Source organism: Chanodichthys erythropterus, chromosome 18 (assembly GCF_024489055.1).
Source record: "Chanodichthys erythropterus isolate Z2021 chromosome 18, ASM2448905v1, whole genome shotgun sequence".
NCBI classification, from domain to species: Eukaryota; Metazoa; Chordata; class Actinopteri; order Cypriniformes; family Xenocyprididae; genus Chanodichthys; species Chanodichthys erythropterus.
Window position 1 is genome coordinate 1,818,391 of NC_090238.1, and position 20,444 is coordinate 1,838,834.

At 40.8% G+C, this 20,444-nt stretch overlaps 1 protein-coding gene across 7 annotated transcripts in view; it reads left to right on the forward strand.

The window, feature by feature from the left end:
• The window catches only part of ttll5 (tubulin tyrosine ligase-like family, member 5), a 135,340-nt gene that overhangs the window by 91,782 nt on the left and 23,114 nt on the right, over nt 1-20,444 (forward strand). For all 7 annotated transcript variants that reach the window (XM_067368535.1, XM_067368534.1, XM_067368540.1 and 4 more), the window contains exons 29-30: nt 7,821-7,989; nt 19,200-19,396. In XM_067368535.1, coding sequence (XP_067224636.1) covers nt 7,821-7,989; nt 19,200-19,396 — 366 coding nt within the window. The remainder of the gene's footprint in view (nt 1-7,820; nt 7,990-19,199; nt 19,397-20,444) is intronic.

The following is a 20,444-nucleotide window of genomic DNA, read 5'->3' on the forward strand; positions in this document are numbered from 1 at the left end:
TAATTATTATTGTTTTATCGTCCAGCCCTACAAGTAACCAACCCTGAGCCAAACCCTAACCTTAACTCTACAGTAGATATAATGATAGATTATATCTATATTGGCTAATGTTGATTAAGTGAACAATTAAGTTCAATGAACAATGATCAAGCATGTGTGTGAGCTATTTTTCAGTGGCATTCAGAATGGGATCTGACTTTGATTCATAGATAAAGTAGTTTTCTGTGCTGAGAGCTGTCACGTGACTGACCTCTCTTAAAACAGGAGTAGCAAAATAGCTATTTTACTGCTGATAGAAAGGTATCTTACACACATGTCAAATTTAAGAGGTGGAGAGACTAAAAATAGTTGTAAAGGATACAATGCTGCCCTCATTTTAATAAAAGCTTTTTATTCACCTTAATTGGACCCAGATGGCTTGGGGTTCACAGGACTTTCCTCTGGTTGGCGAGTGAGAAATTCCACCCCGGGATAACAGTGTTGTGTTAATGAGTCAACGCGGACGCCAGGGGCACGGCACGGCACGCTGGAGCCCAGCTCAACTGCAGGCATGCATCAGCAACATCTCAATGCATTTATTGCACTGTTCCCTGAAATGCTGAATTATTGTATGGCACTAATAACTTTCTGAAAGCAGACCTTTCTTGCTTATATGGGGTTCATTTATGTGTGACCTCATGATTTTATATGCTGAGCAATATGCTGAAAAGAAGTCAAGAATTTTCAACAAAATATTATTTAATTTATCATAATTTTTCTTCACTGATAGCATGTATTATTAGTAGTAGTTCTCAAGAGATTAAAATTGTGTCTAACAGACAATGGCTTGCATTGTCGTGTTGCTTTTCATATCAGCATGTCAGAAAGTTAGCACATGCATACGACTGACACTAATAGTGAAGATCCCACGTTCCTCAGATTTATTCTGGCAGTTCACTCTTATTGTTTATTGTGGAAAGCATGTTTGCTCTACTGGTATTGAAGCAGATGATGAAATGTCAACGGTCTGTTTGGAAGTAGCTATGCTGATGTTCGGGTTGACACAGAGGTTTGTGTTGTAGATGTGGTGAGGTGGCGGTCATTTGAGCTTGTGTCATGGGTCACCAATTGTTTTTCCAACACAGAAACCGTTATGAGAAATGAGAATTGCATGGGTGGACGGTTCTTTTCACATGACTTTGTGATCCCAAGTGTCTTTGGCTATGCTGTTCTCATGTAGCCCGTTGCACAAGAACTGATTTTACTGGTGTTTTTGGAGTTATTCCATAATAATTCACTTCTGTATTTACATTAACATTTACATGTTTACCAGATGCTATTGTCCAAGGCAACTTATGAACAAAGAATGCAGCCACATAAGCGAATCATACTATGGAGAATTGCTCCAGAATTGCTTTGAAAAGCACAAAAGTGTGTTTTATTTGGAGTCTGATAACGTATATATTTATTTATGAAGTATTCTCAAAGTATTTTTCAAGTTAATCTTTCATCTAGTATGGAAAACGTCTTTGGTGCATGTGGGCTGAGCCAGAATATTTTGTCTATGAAAAATTACAGATATCTACAGATAACAGTTACATGATAACATTTAATATTTGCTCACTAAATATCGACCTAGAAAGAGGGATATTACTGTGAAGCTTTGGGGAGTTGATGGACTCTACATACTCCATATGTGTTTTGATCATCGCTCTGAATCCAATCCTGACATGATAGTTTAAGAAGAAAATAGCATTCATAAGAATGATTTCTGAATCATGCCCCTGGTTTGTGCATGATCGCACATTCTGTATTCATTATGCACAAGAACCATCAAGATGGACCATTTTTCCCTCTAATCTGCATTGAGCATGTGCAGAGGAGCAGCTCTCGGATAACAGTTACATGATAACATATAATATTTGCTCACTAAATCAGTGTGCTTAGCTTTCACATTACACAGTATTTTATTCATAAGCTGATTATAAAGTGATTAATGACACTATTGTCTTCTGTAGAGGTGCTTTACAGCTGAAATTGCATGTTTCATAATTGAAGTACTTTGCAACATAAATACTTATTTTCCTGTGTATTTCACTGCAAAAAAAAGGGGGATATTTTTAATCAGTGTTTTTGTTTTGTTTCCAGTACAAATATCTAAACATTCTTAAATCAAGATACATTTACATGAGAAGCAAAATTACTTAAGATATTAAGTTTTGTTTTCTGAAAAAAATGATCAAAATTAAATGACATTGTGCTCAAAACAAAACAAACAAACATAAATATGTTGTTCATAAACATATAAATGACAAAAGTGTCATTACACTGTATTCAGCACAAACTACTACAAACAGCTACAATAATATGTGAGGAACATGTATGTACATGTTTGTATTTTTGAAGGAATAATGTTTATGCGTGGTTATTGAAAAAACAAAAAACTTAAGTCACTGAAATAAGGCCAAAAAAAGTATATTAAATCTGTGTTCACAAGACTTCTGGGTATTGGAGGTTGTATACTAGAGTTTTTGCTTCAGAATTATGTAAAAATGATGCTGCCTACTCCTTCATATAAAACAATATATTGATTTAGTTTTTGTAAGACACTTTTTGTCAAGAAATACAGTATGCGTGGAGGCATGAATCTGCATGAATAACGGGACATTTACACCTGAGAAGACAAAAGAATCACACAATAATGACCTGAAATGACTTGCATATTAATGAGGCCTTTCAGTCAGGTAGGCTGTGAAAAAAACCCTCTGTAATAATGTCTCAGCTCATCATAAACAGCAATACTGTGAAATATTATTACAATTTTAAATAATGGTATTCTATTATATTCTTTAAAGTATAATGTATTTCTGTGATGCAAAGTGTCTGAACAATTATGTTACCTCTATGGCATTTCATATAGGCTTTTAGCTTAAAGCATGCTCATTTGGAGAAATATTGATGTATTCTTTTATATTTATGTCAATTTTCTATACTGAGAAGTAATATTTATTGTCATCAATATGAGTGCTGGATACTGTGTTTTCAATTGATACTTGCAGCCGGAGGGCGCTCTCTGTGCACATTTAGTCCACAAATTATTCTAAAGAAGAAGAGGACATTTCAGGAATGATCTTTTCAATTCATACTTGCAGCCGGAGGGCGCTCTCTGTACACCTTTAGGCCACAAATTCATATAAAGAAGAAAAGGAACTAGGAACTAACGGCATGTCTTCTACAGATCACTAACCATGGCTTTAACATCCAAATAAACACTTTTCAAGACAATAAATACGCATTAGCGGGTAATGAGCTGAATCACAGACTTCTGACATGGCTGTCTTTTCATACAGATTACATAAACACAGAATGTTTATTTTCGATTTGACTTGCACGATTTAAAACCTGAAATTTCAACGTTTCTTTAGACGTAAGTGTAATTTTTTGTCATTAGTATTCATAAGTTACAGATCATTTTCTGAGAACTATCAGATTGGAGTTCGTTCAGAGGGAGAAGAGAGATCACACATCATGTTAGTTTTCTTTATTTTACAAAAAGCACAACATTGTGTTTTTACTCTGAGTGTACACAAATAAAAGAAGACATTCTATAGTTTAAATTGATATATTACTTATGTCTCTATGACAAGAAATGACAGAGTATTTTAAGTCTGTTTTGCTGCAATGTGAAAAAAAATCCTGCAAAACGTGCCGGTGCGTTTTCAGACCTCAGGGAGTTAAGCTCAGCCACTTAGTGTCCTGGAGTGACAACTTCTTGAAGATCTGTTTCTGGAGTGGGCTGTACAACCAACTCTTCCAGATGCTGCCAGCGGGAGCTACCACCTACACACTGGCACAATACAAAGATTATGCCCTTTGGCTGAGTGCCTCACCATTCACATTTGGTGAGATGGAAGAGGAGGACAGCGCCACTCAGCCACTGCCTACCCAGCCCATATCCATCATCCAATCATTGGTGATCCTCGTTCCAGTGACCACACCTGCCTCGGAAGTCCTTCCTGGTCTTTCCCCACTCCTCTTCACACCCGCCAAGAACCCAGAGCCAGAGCCCACCGCAGTCCCAGAGGAAAAGCCAGCCGAGTCTAACCGGGTGTGTGAGCCGGCCCCAATGTCTGTTCAGGAGCTCCAGCCTGAGCAAATATCTATCCCTGAAACTGCACTCTCCATATGTGTGGACAAAGAGCTAGAACCCACCTCAGACCTAGAACCTACACCAGCCATTGACCCATACCTGAGGCCACGTCCATTCCAGAGTGTGAGTCTGCTAGGTCTGACCAGGTGTGTGAGCCGACACCCATGTCCATCCCTGAAGGACTGCTAGGGGAGTTGGATATCATGGAGCGAAGAGCCATTCACCTCCCAACCTTGGAAGTCAAGTCCTCCCCATGTGAACTCCTGGATTCCATGATCCCAGCCCACATTCAAGCCCTGTCTCTGCTGCTAATACTTCCTAGGCCCAAGGTTTTAAGTCTCCATCTTCAGTCAGCTCCAAGTTTCCTTTGTTGCCTATGGTCCCACCCAGCCTCCCACTCCCTCCGCCTCTTATCAGCTCCTTCCAGATCCTCAACCCTGTCTCTGCTGTCTCCTTTCATCCCCTCAGCTCTGACTCTGCCCAGCTGCTTGGATCTGCCTTGAGCTTCCAGGTCCCCAGCTCCGCCCTGGTCTGCCAATCCCCTAGCTCCATCTTGGGCCTCCAAGCCTTGGACTCCACCTCGACCTGTCGACCAATCGGCTCCACCTTGGCTCCACACTCCCTCAGCTCCACCGTGGTCCGTCATTCCTCAGGCTCTGCCAGGCTCCCTCGTCCCTCCGGTCCTGACATCATCAGTCATCATCCTGGTTGCTCCATGGACTTCTGGGCCTCTGGCTACACCTTGTCCCTCCAACCCTTTGGCTCCACCGGGTTCTTTCTTCCCTCTGGCTCCACCATTGTTCTCTCATTGGCTCCACCCCGGTCTGCTGAGCCCCTGTCTCCACCTCAGTCCCACAAGTCTGTGGTTCTGCCTCGGCCCTCCAGCCCATCGTTGTCACCCTGGTTCTTTTTTTCCTCAGCTCCTCCTGGGTCTCCACTCCCACCTCCACCTCAGTTGGGCAGGCTCCTGGCCCTACCATGGCTCCTTCCTCCATTGGTTCCACCATGGGCCATCATCTTGCCACTGTTCTGGGTTACTGCCTATCTCCTCCCTACATCGTCTCCTCACTGGGTCCTCTCTCTGTCAACTCCCCCAAGGACTCTTCTTCTTCTTCTGTATTTTACATTTACGACACAATGATGCGCCTTCCAAGAGGGAGGAATAATGTTACGTTTATATTGTGTTTTATGGAATTTTAGTTTGTTTTTCATTGTTTCCCTGTGTTTCTGTTCCTCTGCCATTTGTATGCTATGTTCCTGCTTCTTGTTTGTTGTCAGAGTAACCGATTTTGTTTCCCTCGTTATTGTTTCCTTTCACCTGTGTCCGATTTAGATACTCTTTATATTTTAGCCCTCATTTTCACTTAGCCCATTGTCCTGTATTGCCTATGCTGTTGTTTAGCTGTTAGTTAATTTGCTCCTGTTATTTCTTTCTGGTTATCTTTCTGGTTTTGGATGATCTTCTTTATTTTGTTTAATAAACTACATTTTGGATGCAATTTTCATCCACCTCTCTCTCACCTCTTGCTTGCCTGCCCTGTACATAACAGCTTCCCCGGCATTTTCCGGCAATCCTTGTTTTCACTGTTATACAGTAGGGGGCGCTATTACGCATCTCTGAAAGAGTACAGAATTTTTGGAACCAGAAACAAGCAATAGAAACATTGCTTACGCACATGTAAGCTAACATGGTCATCAAACAACATAAGAATAAAAATCAAATCTGCTTAACATTACTGAATGAAATGTCGACCTAGAAAGAGGGATATTACTGTGAAGCTTTGGGGAGTTGATGGACTCTACATACTCCATACGTGTTTTGATCATCATTCTGAATCCAATCCCGACATAGTCTTTGACAAAAACATGATAACATAAGAAGAAAATAGCATTCATAATAGGGATGCTCATTTCGGTTAAATTTCTCGACCAACAACCGACGCTCGTTATCCGATTATTAACCGTTAACTGATAAGATTATAATATTGTATAGCCTATATGATGATAATATGACATATATAGGCTATGACATTAAATAAAAAATACAATTGACGAGTGTCTGTGTCTTCCACTGGTTTATTTTAACATGTAAACAGCAGCATAGAACAGATAAACAACAGAACCTGGATTCACATTATCAAATTGTCACGCTCCTGCAGCGTTTCTGACCACAGAAAAAAAAAATTAAATAAAAGACATAAAATAAATAGCCCTACACTAAATATTTTTCACTTAAATGTTTAACAAATTAAGATGACAAAACAAAAACACGGTGAATCCATTGAAGCTTTGAACAACCGGTATTTTAGACATTTTTTCCGTCAAATAAAAATAGCAGGCCTACCTCAAGGATTGTTATTGTTATGACCATGGACGGTGCACGTGTGCACACCGAACGCGTCTTTCCGCGCTCATGGGCAAAGGAGTTTCTTTGAAAGGCTCGCGCACGAGACTAAGCGGAATGCGGGAAATGAAGTATACCATGGCCCTGAATTGTAATGGACTGGAGCTCACGGTTCACATTAAGAGAAATGGGAACGCGGGGGCACCGCGATGCGACCGCAAAAGGCACTTTCACTTTCGTGATCAATGTGCATGCCACTGATGAGCTTTGTATTATGCAGTATTACAGTAGCTATACACATACCAATTAAACGCGCAGGTTTCCTCTCGTGCGTCCTCCCCACTGTGTCGCCGGTTGAGGCAATAATTTTCGTTTCGCTTTTAGATATCTCTTTTATTGATGCCATCAATGCTTTTAACTCAAAACAGTCCATAAACTACAAATCCTTCAGTCAAGCCAGCTCCCGCGTCAATCTGAGAGATCAGCCTCTTACCTTAAAGTGTCAAATTTCTCAGTTTCTGAATGGACGGTTTTGCTTGATTTACAAACGCTAACGTTCGGCCACGATTTATATACCATCGACCTGTCCTAAAACGTTTGCATGCTGTGATCGATTGCTTGGAAATGGTCAGTACTTCTTTTCGCTCGCTTCATTTTGCTTGTTAATTAGCTAAATATGTCTGGCACGTGTGAAACGTCCTGCGAGTTAACAAATAAGCATATATGTATATATAGCAAATGTTTCTTTAACCATGCAGCAAAAAAAAAAACGTTTAACTGATAGTATTAATCGGTTGAAATTCTTACTTTCGGTTAACGGTTAAACGGTCAATGTGAGCATCCCTAATTCATAAGAATGATTTCTGAATCCAGCCCCTGTTTTGGGCATGATCGCACATTCTGTATTCATTATGCACAAGAACCATCAAGATCAGGACCATTTTTCCCTCTAATCTGCATTGAGCATGTGCAGAAGAGCAGCTCTTGAGGCCCAGCAGCTTTATCAACAGTAACTCAAAGTGAGAGAGAGAATCCATTTAGAGAAGACTGAACTCCACTTTCTGTGAGCCTAATACTTGGCAATACACACTTTTTTTAAAGCAACTGCACAAACTAAAAATATGACACATGATGTTTAATATGAATATTATGTTAATATATATGTTATGTGAATCTACATTCACGCAAGGTGCTTGATATTGCAAATGATGTTGTTGTCATCAGCTACATTAGTAACATTTTTCAGTTAACACAGGTTTTTGTCTCATCAGGCCTGCTGGGACACTGAAATGCTTCTCAACTAGTTTCCTCCTCATATGTCCCACTGATTATGCTGTTTCTCTTCAGTCTCAGGACTGCGTGTGAAGCCGAGTCTGTGTGCGATGGTTATTCGGTCAGTGCTCAGAAGCAGCCGTCGGCCCCAGGAAGCTACCAGCTCCAGTTTGCCATCCATCAGCTGCAGCAGCAGAAGCTGCGATCCAGACAGCTGCTCGACCAAAGCCGCACACGCCACCAGGTAAAACGACACTCACTTCAGATCATTTCACTCAAACACAACGAGTGTTTCTTTATTATTGAATCTATTAGTGTTTCTTTAGTGAACAGGGCTCCATAATAACTGATCTGACTAGTAGATATGTACTTGCCCTGTGTGTAGTAGTTTTCACTGCCAGATAACTTTACCATGGTGGCATATTTACATACCATATTTTGGGTATGTAAATATGCCATACACCAGGTCAAAATTGCATTGCATTTCATTGTTGAGAGATAAAAAAAACATAAGTTGCATCATGTATAAGACACATTTTATTATTACATTCAGAAATAATGAAAAATGCTAGTCAATTAAATGTTTGCAGTATAAAGACTATAAACATGTTTTACTTCCCTTTACTCTACAGAAAATATTTTAAATGCAATGGTATTCAGATGCTGTGTGTACATTAATGAGGAAAAAAAAATGAACTTAAATGATTTTAGCAAATGGCTGCAGGATGACAAAGAGTGAAAAATTTAAGGGGGTCTGAATACTTTCCGTACCCACTGTATATATTTCATTTTTATTTCAGCTTTAAAAACTGAAACTCTCTGTTGAACCCTGTCCCATGGAAGTGTGCATGTCTCTGCTTAATGCTATAGTGTACTCCTAAAATTGACTTTCTTTTTTATAAAAAAGTACCCAAAATATTCGATGACTCTTACGACTCTCATTATAATGTTCCAGTCTCTTCAGTGGAATTTAGTCCGTATGAAACACAATCTACTCATGTTTCTCTTTCAGCTGTGCATGTCACACTTACAGTACATCAGATCCTGTAAACATCTTGTCTTCTGACTTAGCATGACTGCATGCACATTTATAATGGTGTCGCAATTCAGCTACACTGATGTCACTGTTCTGTGTTGACGTTCATCTCCAATTAATGCAATTGGAGATTTGTTTTTCTTGGCACAAGTTGATTGTGTTCTGCAGGGGATTATGGGAAAACGATCCCCACCCCCTCAAACCTTTCTTAACGGAGATCTCCTCCTCCCTGGTACTGTGAAGCAATCAGCCCTCAGTCTCCAGAGGGCTTCATTAAAGCCACGGGACCCTCGGAGGAGGCGTCCATCATAGGCCCTAAACTCACAGTGCATTACTGTAAACGAATGAAATGGGCAGACGAGTGAAGAATGTGTGTTTCTGTGTGTGTGGTCATCTGTGTGTATGTTTGTACTGTTCATGAGTCAGTCCTGTATCAGTGGATACTCCCTAAACCTCCTCGTGAAGCACTGCTCTTCTTTTGAGACTCGACCAAGCACACATTCAAACATGTTTTCATCCAAAATGTGCAATTTTTCCACAACTGTAAAAAAATCAGAATTTGAGAAAACACAAAAACTTGAGGCAACAAGCAACTTAATCTCTGATAAGATGTTTACTGGTGTGAGGGCGGGGCAACCTGTCACTCACATGAGATCCACCAATAGCAAACCACAATCATCAGCTTGCATTTTACATTAATATGAGAATTTAGGTAACACTTTAGATTACAGCCCGGAAAGTACTGTGTAATTACAACAAATTTACAGCGTAACTTTCAATAATTATAGTGTAACTATACAGTAAGTATGTGTAAGTATAGGGGAACAATATGTGAAGTATTGGGAATAAAGGGGTAACAACCAGGAAAAATAACAAATTATTCATACTTTTAATATTTTATAACTAAGGGGTACTTATGACATAACTAAGGGGTAAATATGACATTACGGGCCGTAAATTAAAGTGGAGCTTGTTACCCTCTTATTTCATGGAGTTACAGGGTAAGTAATTAATAAAAATAAATAAATAAATAAAAACGCAAACAGTCATATCACTTGGAAAATTTTATTTGAAAAACAACTTATTTCAAAACAGATTTAAAGTTGCAACACTTCTTATTCGTTTCTCTTGCTTAGCTTCTTCCTCCTCTTGTTCCTCTTCTTCTTTTTTTCCACTGATGAATCTTAAGAGGGAATCCCATTTGCTATTCTGTATTTAAAAAATACAGAACACCCGGAAATGTGCTCACCATTTACTCATCTTTTACCCTCATGCCATCTGAGATGTATACGACTTTCCTTAAGATGAACACAAAAAGGATTTTAGGAAAAAAATAAATCATCTGGGAACGTTTTATAATGCAAGCTCACGTGTTCCTAAAAGTCGAAGCATCAAACAGCACAAACAGCAATAACTACAGTAATCCATACGACCCCAATGGATGAATCGATGTCTTCTGAAGTGAAACGATACGTATTTGTAAGAAAAATACCAAATATTTGAATATTTTTAAAACTTTCGACCAGCTGTCTTCTGCGCGTGCATGCGAGGGTTGAGAGTTTATGCTTGACGTAACTTGAAGCGTGACGTAAGCGCAGATGTTGGATGCCGTCAGTTTTTTTATTTATTATTATTATTATTATTATTATTTTCGTAATGCTCACAACAAAATACACAGAATAGCAGATAATGAGAATGAGAAACAAACAAGACAGAATAACAGAGACGGCAGTTCTCGCGCGAGTTTCACACGAATCTCCCGCGAGAACGTCATGAAAGATTCAAGTTGCTTCGTCGAACGCGAAGTCGACTCTCATGCAGGCGCTGGTGACAGCTGGTCGGAAGCGAAAAGATGAATAGCCTAAACCATGAGAAAATGTCGGGGTGTACTGTATTTTCTTATAATACAGAACAGCAATGAGATTCCTTCTTAAGATTCATCAGCTGAGAAACGAGAGCAGGTGGAAGCCAAGCGAGAAACAACAACAACCAAAAAAAGGACAAAACCTGTTACTTTCTGTCAGGACTTTAGAGTTTGAAATGAAAAGTTGATTTAAAAAAATGAATAATAAGTGTTGTAGACCTGTTTTTAATAAAGTTGTTTTTCAAATAAAGGTTTCGGAGTCAGTGATATCAGATTGTTTGCATTTTATTAATTACTTACCCTGTAACTACATGAAATAAGAGGGTAACAAGCTCCACTTTAATTTACGGCCCGTAATGTCATACTTACCCCTTAGTTATATGTCATAAGTACCCCTTAGATATAAAATATTTACAGTATAAATAATTTGTTATTTTCCTGGTTGTTACCCCTTTATTCCCAACACTTCACATATTGTTCCCCTATACTTACACATACTTACTGTATAGTTACACTATAATTATTGAAAGTTACGCTGTAAATTCGTTGTAATTACACAGTACTTTCCGGGCTGTAATCTAAAGTGTTACCAGAATTTATATTACATAATAGTGATGTAGAACTTTCTTACTTGTCTATAGCTTTGTTGCACAAACTAGTGGTTATATATATATATATATATAAATTTCTTTACACCAAAGCAAGAATAGAACACTGATTACTATAATGGTGATTTGAAATAATTTTTACATAAACATAACGTAAACAGTCCTTACAGGGGAGCAGAACATGTAGACAAGTATATCAGACATAATGTTGCACAGCTAAGATCACTATATTGCACAAATATTGCTCCATACACCAGCAATAAAAAACGATAATCAACAAAAACTAAGAATAAATAATACAAGACAGTAATTGATATTAACTAATCAATGCTAACCAGAAACAATCACAGACATTTGTCCTTGCCATTCAAGTTTCTAATGGAGACCGTTATTGTTATTAATATTAATATTGTGATTAGTTCTGTTAAAATTACAAATGTGCATTCATACATTTACATATGGTTACCATGTTTTAGTTCTAATTACTTAAGTGACAATTTATTAAAAAAAAAAAAAATGCTTGATTGAGGTTAAAAGTGTATATACACTACCAGTCAAAAGTTTGGAAACATTACTATTTTTAATGTTTTTGAACAAAGTCTCTTATGCTTATTAAGGCTGCATTTATTACATAATAAATACAGAAAAAAACAATTCTATTTATATATATATAATTTATGTCTGTGATCAAAGCTGAATTTTCAGCATCATTACTCCAGTCTTCAGGGTCACATGATCCTTCAGAAATCATTCTAATATAATGATTTGATACTCAGTTATTATCAATGTTGAAATTGCTTAATAGTTTTTTTTGGAAACTGTGATACTTTTTTCAGGATTCATTGATGAATAAAAGTTTAAAAAGAACAGCATTTATTCAAAATATAAATCTTTTCTAACAATATAAATCTTTACTATAACTTTTTATCAATTTAACACATCCGTGCTGAATAAAAGTATTAATTTCTTTAAAAAAAAAAAAAAGAAAAGAAACCAAAAAAAATTCTGACCCCAAACTTTTGAACGGTAGTGTGTAATGTTACAAAAGTTTACTATTTTAAATAAATGCTGATATTGTTTTTAACTTTTTATTCATCAAAGAATCATGAAAAAGTATCACAGGTTATAAATAATATCAAGCAGCACAACTGTTTCTAACACTGATAATAAATCATCATATCAGAATGATTTCTGAAGGATCATGTGACACTGAAGACTGGAGTAATGATGCTGAAAATTCAGCTTTGATCACAGGAATAAATTATATTATTTTAAATTATATTAAAATAGAAAACCATAATTTTAAATTGTAATAATATTTCACAGTATTATTGTTTTTTGTTTTTTTTTTGTCTGCATTTATTATGTAATAAATGCAGCCTTAATGAGCATAAGAGACTTGAAGACTTGAAGAGACTTGAGACATGAAAAATAGTAATGTTTCCAAACTTTTGACTGGTAGTGTGAAATATATATATATATATATATGTATATATATATGTATATACATGTATATATGTATATGTATGTATTTATATACAGTGGGTATGGAAAGTTGTTACAGATCCCTTGTTTCCCTGGACTCCATTTCCCAGAATCCTCCTGTTCTCCTCACCTGCACACACTTCCCTCGTCAGTTCCTCATCATCACGGATCACCTGCACCTGGACTCTATTGTTAGCACTCCTATATATTGCACTCACTCCCTTCACTCCTTGTCCGTTCTCTGTTTGTGTTAGTGTATGTTGGATGTACTCTGCCTTCATATTCATTAAAGTATTGTCTATTTGTGGAAATCCGTGATCTGCCTCATCTCTACACCAGCATACCGTAACAGAAGAACGGACCAAAACTTGGGTTTTCCACAGAAAAAAAAAATGGAGACTTTCCCCAGCTCCCTGGATCCAGCTCCTCCATCGCCTCTCACCCTAACAGCCAGCGAACGCCTTATCGGGCTCCTGCAGGTAGGACGTTCGCTGGAGAGGTATGTGGAGGAGTTCGTTGAGCTTGCTTACTTGACTAACTGGCCCGACGCTCAGTTGATCTCCCTGTTTTTGGATGGATTGGATGACGACACTATCCGTTTTGATGAACCTGTTTTTTGTTTCTCCTTAAGCGATACTATCAATTTAATTTTGTGGTTGAATGGCTCCAAATTCTTAGTAGAAGAGGTTCAGGATCAGTGTTGTCGTCCGGTCCATCCAGAAACACGGTTGGCCGGGCCAGTCAGTCAACCTTCGGCTTCCTCCGCACACCTGTCCAGCGAACTCCCTGCCTGCCCCATGCTGGACCCATATTCCTCTACTGGGCCCAGTAAGCGGAGGAGGAGGAAGAAAGCGGCCCCAGTGCCTCCAGAGCCGGCTCCAGTGTCTCCAGAGCCTGCTCCAATATCTCCAGAGCCGGCTCCAGTATCTCCAGAGACCGCTCCAGTATCTCCAGAGACCGCTCCAGTATCTCCAGAGACCGCTCCAGTATCTCCAGAGACCGCTCCAGTATCTCCAGAGCCCGCTCCAGTATCTCCAGAGCCCGCTCCAGTGTCTCCAGAGCCCGCTCCAGTGTCTCCAGAGCCCGCTCCAATATCTCCAGAGCCCGCTCCAGTATCTCCAGAGCCCGCTCCAGTATCTCCAGAGCCCGCTCCAGTATCTCCAGAGCCAGCTCCAGTCCCCACAGAGCCAGCTCCAGTGCCTGTGGGGATTTTAATTGTATTTGAGGGGATGAAATGGCCCTCGACCCCAGTCTCCTCCGAGCCAAGTTCTCCAGTCTCCCCCAAGCTAAGTTCTCCAGTCTCCCCCGAGCCAAGTTCTCCAGTCTCCGCCGAGCCAAGTTCTCCAGTCTCCGCCGAGCCAAGTTCTCCAGTCTCCGCCGAGCCAAGTTCTCCAGTCTCCGCCGAGCCAAGTTCTCCAGTCTCCGCCGAGCCAAGTTCTCCAGTCTCCGCCGAGCCAAGTTCTCCAGTCTCCGCCGCCGAGCAAAGTTCTCCAGTCTCCGCCGCCGAGCAAAGTTCTCCAGTCTCCGCCGCCGAGCAAAGTTCTCCAGTCTCCGCCGCCGAGCAAAGTTCTCCAGTCTCCGCCGCCGAGCAAAGTTCTCCAGTCTCCGCCGCCGAGCAAAGTTCTCCAGTCTCCGCCGCCGAGCAAAGTTCTCCAGTCTCCGCCGCCGAGCCCTCAGCGCCAGTCTCCGCCGCCGAGCCCTCAGCTCCAGTCTCAGCCGCCGCCGAGCCCTCAGCTCCAGCCGCCGCCGAGCCAGTCTCTCCTATGAACTGTGTCTTTGAACCCTCCAGCCCTAAGACTGTTTCCCCTCCCTGCCTCCCTCTCCCGCCTCCGTCCATTTGTCTTTACACTGAACCTCCACCTCAAGCCCCCTCGCCCAGATCTCCACCTCGGACCTCTGGGCGATTACCTACACCCCGGCTCCAACCTCCCTCTGCTCCACCGTTGTCCAGCAGTCCACCAGTGTCACCAGTCTCCATCCTGCCCCCGTTCACACCTTGTTCCTTCGTTGGCCTGCCCTCACTTCTGGACTGCACTCCTCCGTCTTCGCTCCGTCACTCCGTCCCTCAGCTCCAGTTGGCCTCCTCACTCTCCACAGTGTTCACTTTGTTGTATGTCGTCTGTCTTACACTGCGGCCTTCTGGAGCACCGGCTGCGCTTCGGTCGGCGGAGCCGCTGGTTCCGCCATCTCCCGCCGGTCCTTCAGCGCCGCCTGGGCACTACGGCATGAAGCCTTCGGTCCCTGACCCGCCATGGCGGCCTGCTGCACCTGACCCGCCATGTCTGCCCGCTGCATGTCTGCCCTCTGCACCTGACCCGCCATGGCTGCCCGCTGCACCTGACCCGCCATGGCTGCCTTCAGCCCCTGACCCGCCATGGCCGCCCATGGCTCCTGACCCCCCATGGCCGCCTTCGGCCCCTGACCCTCCATGGCCGCCTTCGGCTCCTGATCCACCATGGCTGCCCACGGCTCCTGACCCGCCATGGTTTTTGGACCTGCCCTGGAGACCTCCACTCCAGTCTACTCCTCCCCCTGCTTCGGTTTGAGGTCTCCAGGGCGCCCGCCCCCCTCCCGGTTGTTACATCCACGGCGCGAGGACGCGCCTACCGGGAGGGGGAGGTACTGTTACAGATCCCTTATTCCCTGGACTCAATTTCCCAGAATCCTCCTGTTCTCCTCACCTGCACACACTTCCCTCGTCAGTTCCTCATCATCACGGATCACCTGCACCTGGACTCTATTGTTAGCACTCCTATATATTGCACTCACTCCCTTCACTCCTTGTCCGTTCTCTGTTTGTGTTAGTGTATGTTGGATGTACTCTGCCTTCATATTCATTAAAGTATTGTCTATTTGTGGAAATCCGTGATCTGCCTCATCTCTACACCAGCATACCGTAACAAAAGTATTCAGACCCCGTTTAATTTTATCACTCTTTGTTATATTGCATCCATTTGCTAAAATCATTTAAGTTCAATTTTTTTTTTCCCTCATTAATCTACACACAGCACCCCATATTGACAGAAAAACACAGAATTGTTTACATTTTTGCAGATTTATTAAAAAAGAAAAACTGAAATATCACATGGTTCAAAGTATTCAGACCCTTTGCTGTGACACTCATATATTTAACTCAGGTGCTGTCCATTTCTTCTGATCATCCTTGAGATGGTTCTACACCTTCATTTGAGTCCAGCTGTGTTTGATTATGCTGATTGGACTTGATTAGGAAAGCCACACACCTGTCTATATAAGACCTTACAGCTCACAGTGCATGTCAGAACAAATGAGAATCATGAGGTCAAAGGAACTGCCTGAAGAGCTCAGAGACAGAATTGTGGCAAGGCACAGATCTGGCCAAGGTTACAAAAAACATTTCTGCTGCACTTAAGGTTCCTAAGAGCACAGTGATCTCCATAATCCTTAAATGGAAGACGTTTGGGATGACCAGAACCCTTCCTAGAGCTGGCCGTCCGGCCAAACTGAGCTATCGGGGGAGAAGAGCCTTGGTGAGAGAGGTAAAGAAGAACCCAAAAATCACTGTGGCTGAGCTTCAGAGATGCAGTCGGAGATGGGAGAAAGTTGTAGAAAGTCGACCATCACTGCAGCCCTCCACCAGTCGGGGCTTTATGGCAGAGTGGCCCGACGGAAGCCTCTCCTCAGTGCAAGACACATGAAAGCCCACATGGAGTTTGCTAAAAAACACCTGAAGGACTCCAAGATGGTGAGAAATAAGATTCTCTGGTCTGATGAGACCAAGATAGAACTTTTTGGCCTTAATTCTAAGCGGTATGTGTGGAGAAAACCAGGCACTGCTCATCACCTGTCCAATACAGTCCCAACAGTGAAGCATGGTGGTGGCAGCATCATGCTGTGGGGGTGTTTTTCAGCTGCAGGGACAGGACGACTGGTTGCAATCGAGGGAAAGATGAATGCGGCCAAGTACAGGGATATCCTGGACGAAAACCTTCTCCAGAGTGCTCAGGAACTCAGACTGGGCCAAAGGTTTACCTTCCAACAAGACAATGACCATAAGCACACAGCTAAAATAATGAAGGAGTGGCTTCACAACAACTCCGTGACTGTTCTTGAATGGCCCAGCCAGAGCCCTGACTTAAACCCAATTGAGCATCTCTGGAGAGACCTAAAAATGGCTGTCCACCAAAGTTTACCATCCAACCTGGCAGAACTGGAGAGGATCTGCAAGGAGGAATGGCAGAGGATCCCCAAATCCAGGTGTGAAAAACTTGTTGCATCTTTCCCAAAAAGACTCATGGCTGTATTAGATCAAAAGGGTGCTTCTACTAAATACTGAGCAAAGGGACTTAGTACTTAAACTGGCTTTTGGAGGCTGTTGTGCTTGACCTCAAATGACTTGAAGGAAAAATGCTGCTTTTAATAAAGACTGAGATGAGATGGGGACTAAGTAATAAAAAAAAACTTAGGACCATGTGATATTTCAGTTTTTCTTTAATAAATCTGCAAAAATGTCAACAATTCTGTGTTTTTCTGTCAATATGGGGTGCTGTGTGTACATTAATGAGGAAAAAAAATGAACTTAAATGATTTTAGCAAATGGCTGCAATATAACAAAGAGTGAAAAAAATTAAGGGGTCTGAATATTTTCCGTACCCACAGTATGTGTGTGTGTGTGTGTGTGTGTGTGTGTGTGTGTGTGTGTGTGTGTGTGTGTGTGTGTGTGTGTGTGTGTGTGTGTGTGTGTGTGTGTGTGTGTGTGTGTGTGTGTGTATTTGCAGTTGCTGTGATGTCTGTCATTAATGTTCATCAAAGAACAAAGATAACGGAGAAAATTGTGGCTTTAATAAAGATTAATCAATATGTAATTTATAATTTATGCAGTGAAGACTGTGTTTGATAACTTTATTCAATTTCTGTGTATATCCTATTCCTATTAGACAGGTAAATATGACATTTATTATAATGAGTTCATGTAAACATTGCTTTATGTTCACATAAATTAAAAGTTATTTTTTAAAACAATGTTGAAATTGATAGCTTTCAGTTATGCTGTAATGTTGAATGTCTATAATTACATTCTAATTCATTTTTAAAAAATATATATATTTCATAGAGACATCAGTAGCAGTATTAGTATCAGTGAGACTGGCCTTCATTCATAAAAAGATGACATTAAACAAATAATTAAACTATACTGTCTTTACGTTGTTCCTACATTAATTTGGAGAGTAACTGTGAAATTATTACAATATAAAAATATTAAAAACTCCAATGTTTTTAATCGCGATTAATTACAGAAAAAATGTGTGATTATTTTATTGTTTTTTAATCGATTGACGGCACTAGTTTTAACATGAACTTACAATTGCTTCTGTTTGTTGAGTTGATTTGCGATAGAATCAGTTCACAGAAGTTAGAACAGCGAGAGCGGGGATAGAAAGCAAGCAGGCAAAGCGATGTGATTGCGGAGCGTGTTATTGGACCGTTGTGTTCTGTATTGGGTTCAGACTCTACGGCTCCTTTGACGTTTGGCCCTCGGCCACCGGGCAGCATTAGAAAGGTGCCCTTTCCTGGCCCAGAACTCAGAACCGGTGCGTCCGTCCACTCATTCATCAAACGCCAGAATGAGACGGAAAGAATGCTTTCTCGTCCCCTCTCGAATCAATGAACGGTAGCCATTAAATCGCATTTCAGCATGGAAAATATGTTTACCGAGTCCAAGCGCTCACTCAGATGAAAACTTGTCTAAACAAGAATGAAATGTGAAGAATTCCTGTGTTTTGGTATGTCCGATTATAAAGTATTTAGTGGATGTTATGATAAGCCGTGTCATTTCTTTCTTCCATGTGAGTGAATGAACTGGCTTTTGGAGGCTGTTGTGCTTGACCTCAAATGACTTGAAGGAAAAATGCTGCTTTTAATAAAGACTGAGATAAGGTCGTTCCTTCACAGGACTGTTCAACACAATCACTTTATTCCAAGACTCGCTGGAAGATCTCATTAAAACCTGAAATAGACAGTTGGAGCATTTTTTCAGATCCAAGCAAACATTATAATGGTAAACAAAACAGAAATATTTCAGATTCTGCACTCTATCTAAGAGAATAATCAAATACACACTAAAGTTGGGAATCATTAAGAGTCTTTAATGTTGTTGAAAGAAGTCTCTTCTGCCCACCAAGGCTGCATTTATTTTCTATCAACAGTTTTCCATTTGAGTAAATGTCTTTCAGAAACAGTTCTTTATACTCTTCAGGGGAAATGGACCAACTGTATACTTATAATTGAATATAGTTTTGCTGCTGCTTATTAAACTGGTATACAAGAGAGTACTTTAACCCCAACATGATTCCAAACATCACTTTTAGATTAGATTGCAAAAGCATGTTATTTCCAGTAGTGTGTCAGACTTCAGGATCCCACAGTATGATTGAATTTAGCAAGGACACTTTCACTAACTCTTCTCTTCATTCGTGTCTCAGGCCGTTCTGGCATCACACACCCTCATGCCTGCTGCATCAGCACGACCTCACGCTCCCAGCAGCCCCCTGAACCAGCCGTTCAGACGCACCCTGAGTCAGGCGGGCAGCGCAGGTGTCCTCACTCTCACCCCGAAACCTCCCAGCAGCACACCCAGAGACGGACGCGTACGGAAGACTGTCGCCCACTCTCTCCACAAGTAAGACCTGAGGGTGTACCTTTCTGAAGTTGGGTCTGCACCAGCAATTTACATCTGAATATGCTTGAAACAGAGTCCCTCTGGCTCCTTAACAACTCTTAAAATGCCTTAAGTTCAGTTTGATCAAATTTAAGGTCATAAAAAGTCTTAAGCCCCAATATACTCACAGCAAAGTTGTGAGGTGTTTACCAGCTGGAGCAAACTTTTCCGGAAGATTCGAATTGACAAGCTGTTTCAAACTCCCGATTGATTTTGTTCAAAATTATGTCACACCGGGTCATTCTTCAATTTCACTTGAAGTATATCAGGAGCTTAAAATATCTTCAAAAAACAGGAATGGCGATATGGCCTTATGTGATTATTAAACTTCAAATGGCTATGATTTAAATGCATAAATACAAGTGCTGGAAGGTCAGAGTGAAAATGCATTGCAGTGCTTCCCACACATTTTTTACTTTTTACTTTACTTGAGCAGGCCGCCCACATATAATAACGGCCGCCCAAGTATATTTGGAGACACATTTTTGCTTTTATTATTTTTATCCTCTTATAATTTTATATCTGCGCAAGATAATGAAACCATCCACGATCGAATAACTAGTTGTTTCGTTCCTGCTCGTTATTTGTGCTTCAGAACGGTTTACTCCCGCTGACATTCCCACGGGCGCTGCATTTTGCGATGTCACTAGGCGGCGCTTTTGCGCATTCTACAGGCTCGCGCAAAACTGCTTCAAAGTGATTCTCAATCAATGAAAAGCGCAGATTTATGCCAAGCGATTGCTAATGAACTCAAGTTGATGAATTATTACAATGTTTACTTTATGGCCTTTATATAAAATGTTTTAGACGATTGTAAGAATCTGAAAGATCAGCCTGCAATAGTACAGACATTTCAAAATAAGAGTACCTGTGCATTTCGGGCTTGTTTATAATTAAAAGTCACATGCTAAGTTTTTTTTTTTCTTTTGGGCAGTATTGGTATTTTGGTTACACGATAAATTGTATTTAATTTGATTTCGATTTAATTCATAGTAAATTATTGTAGTCT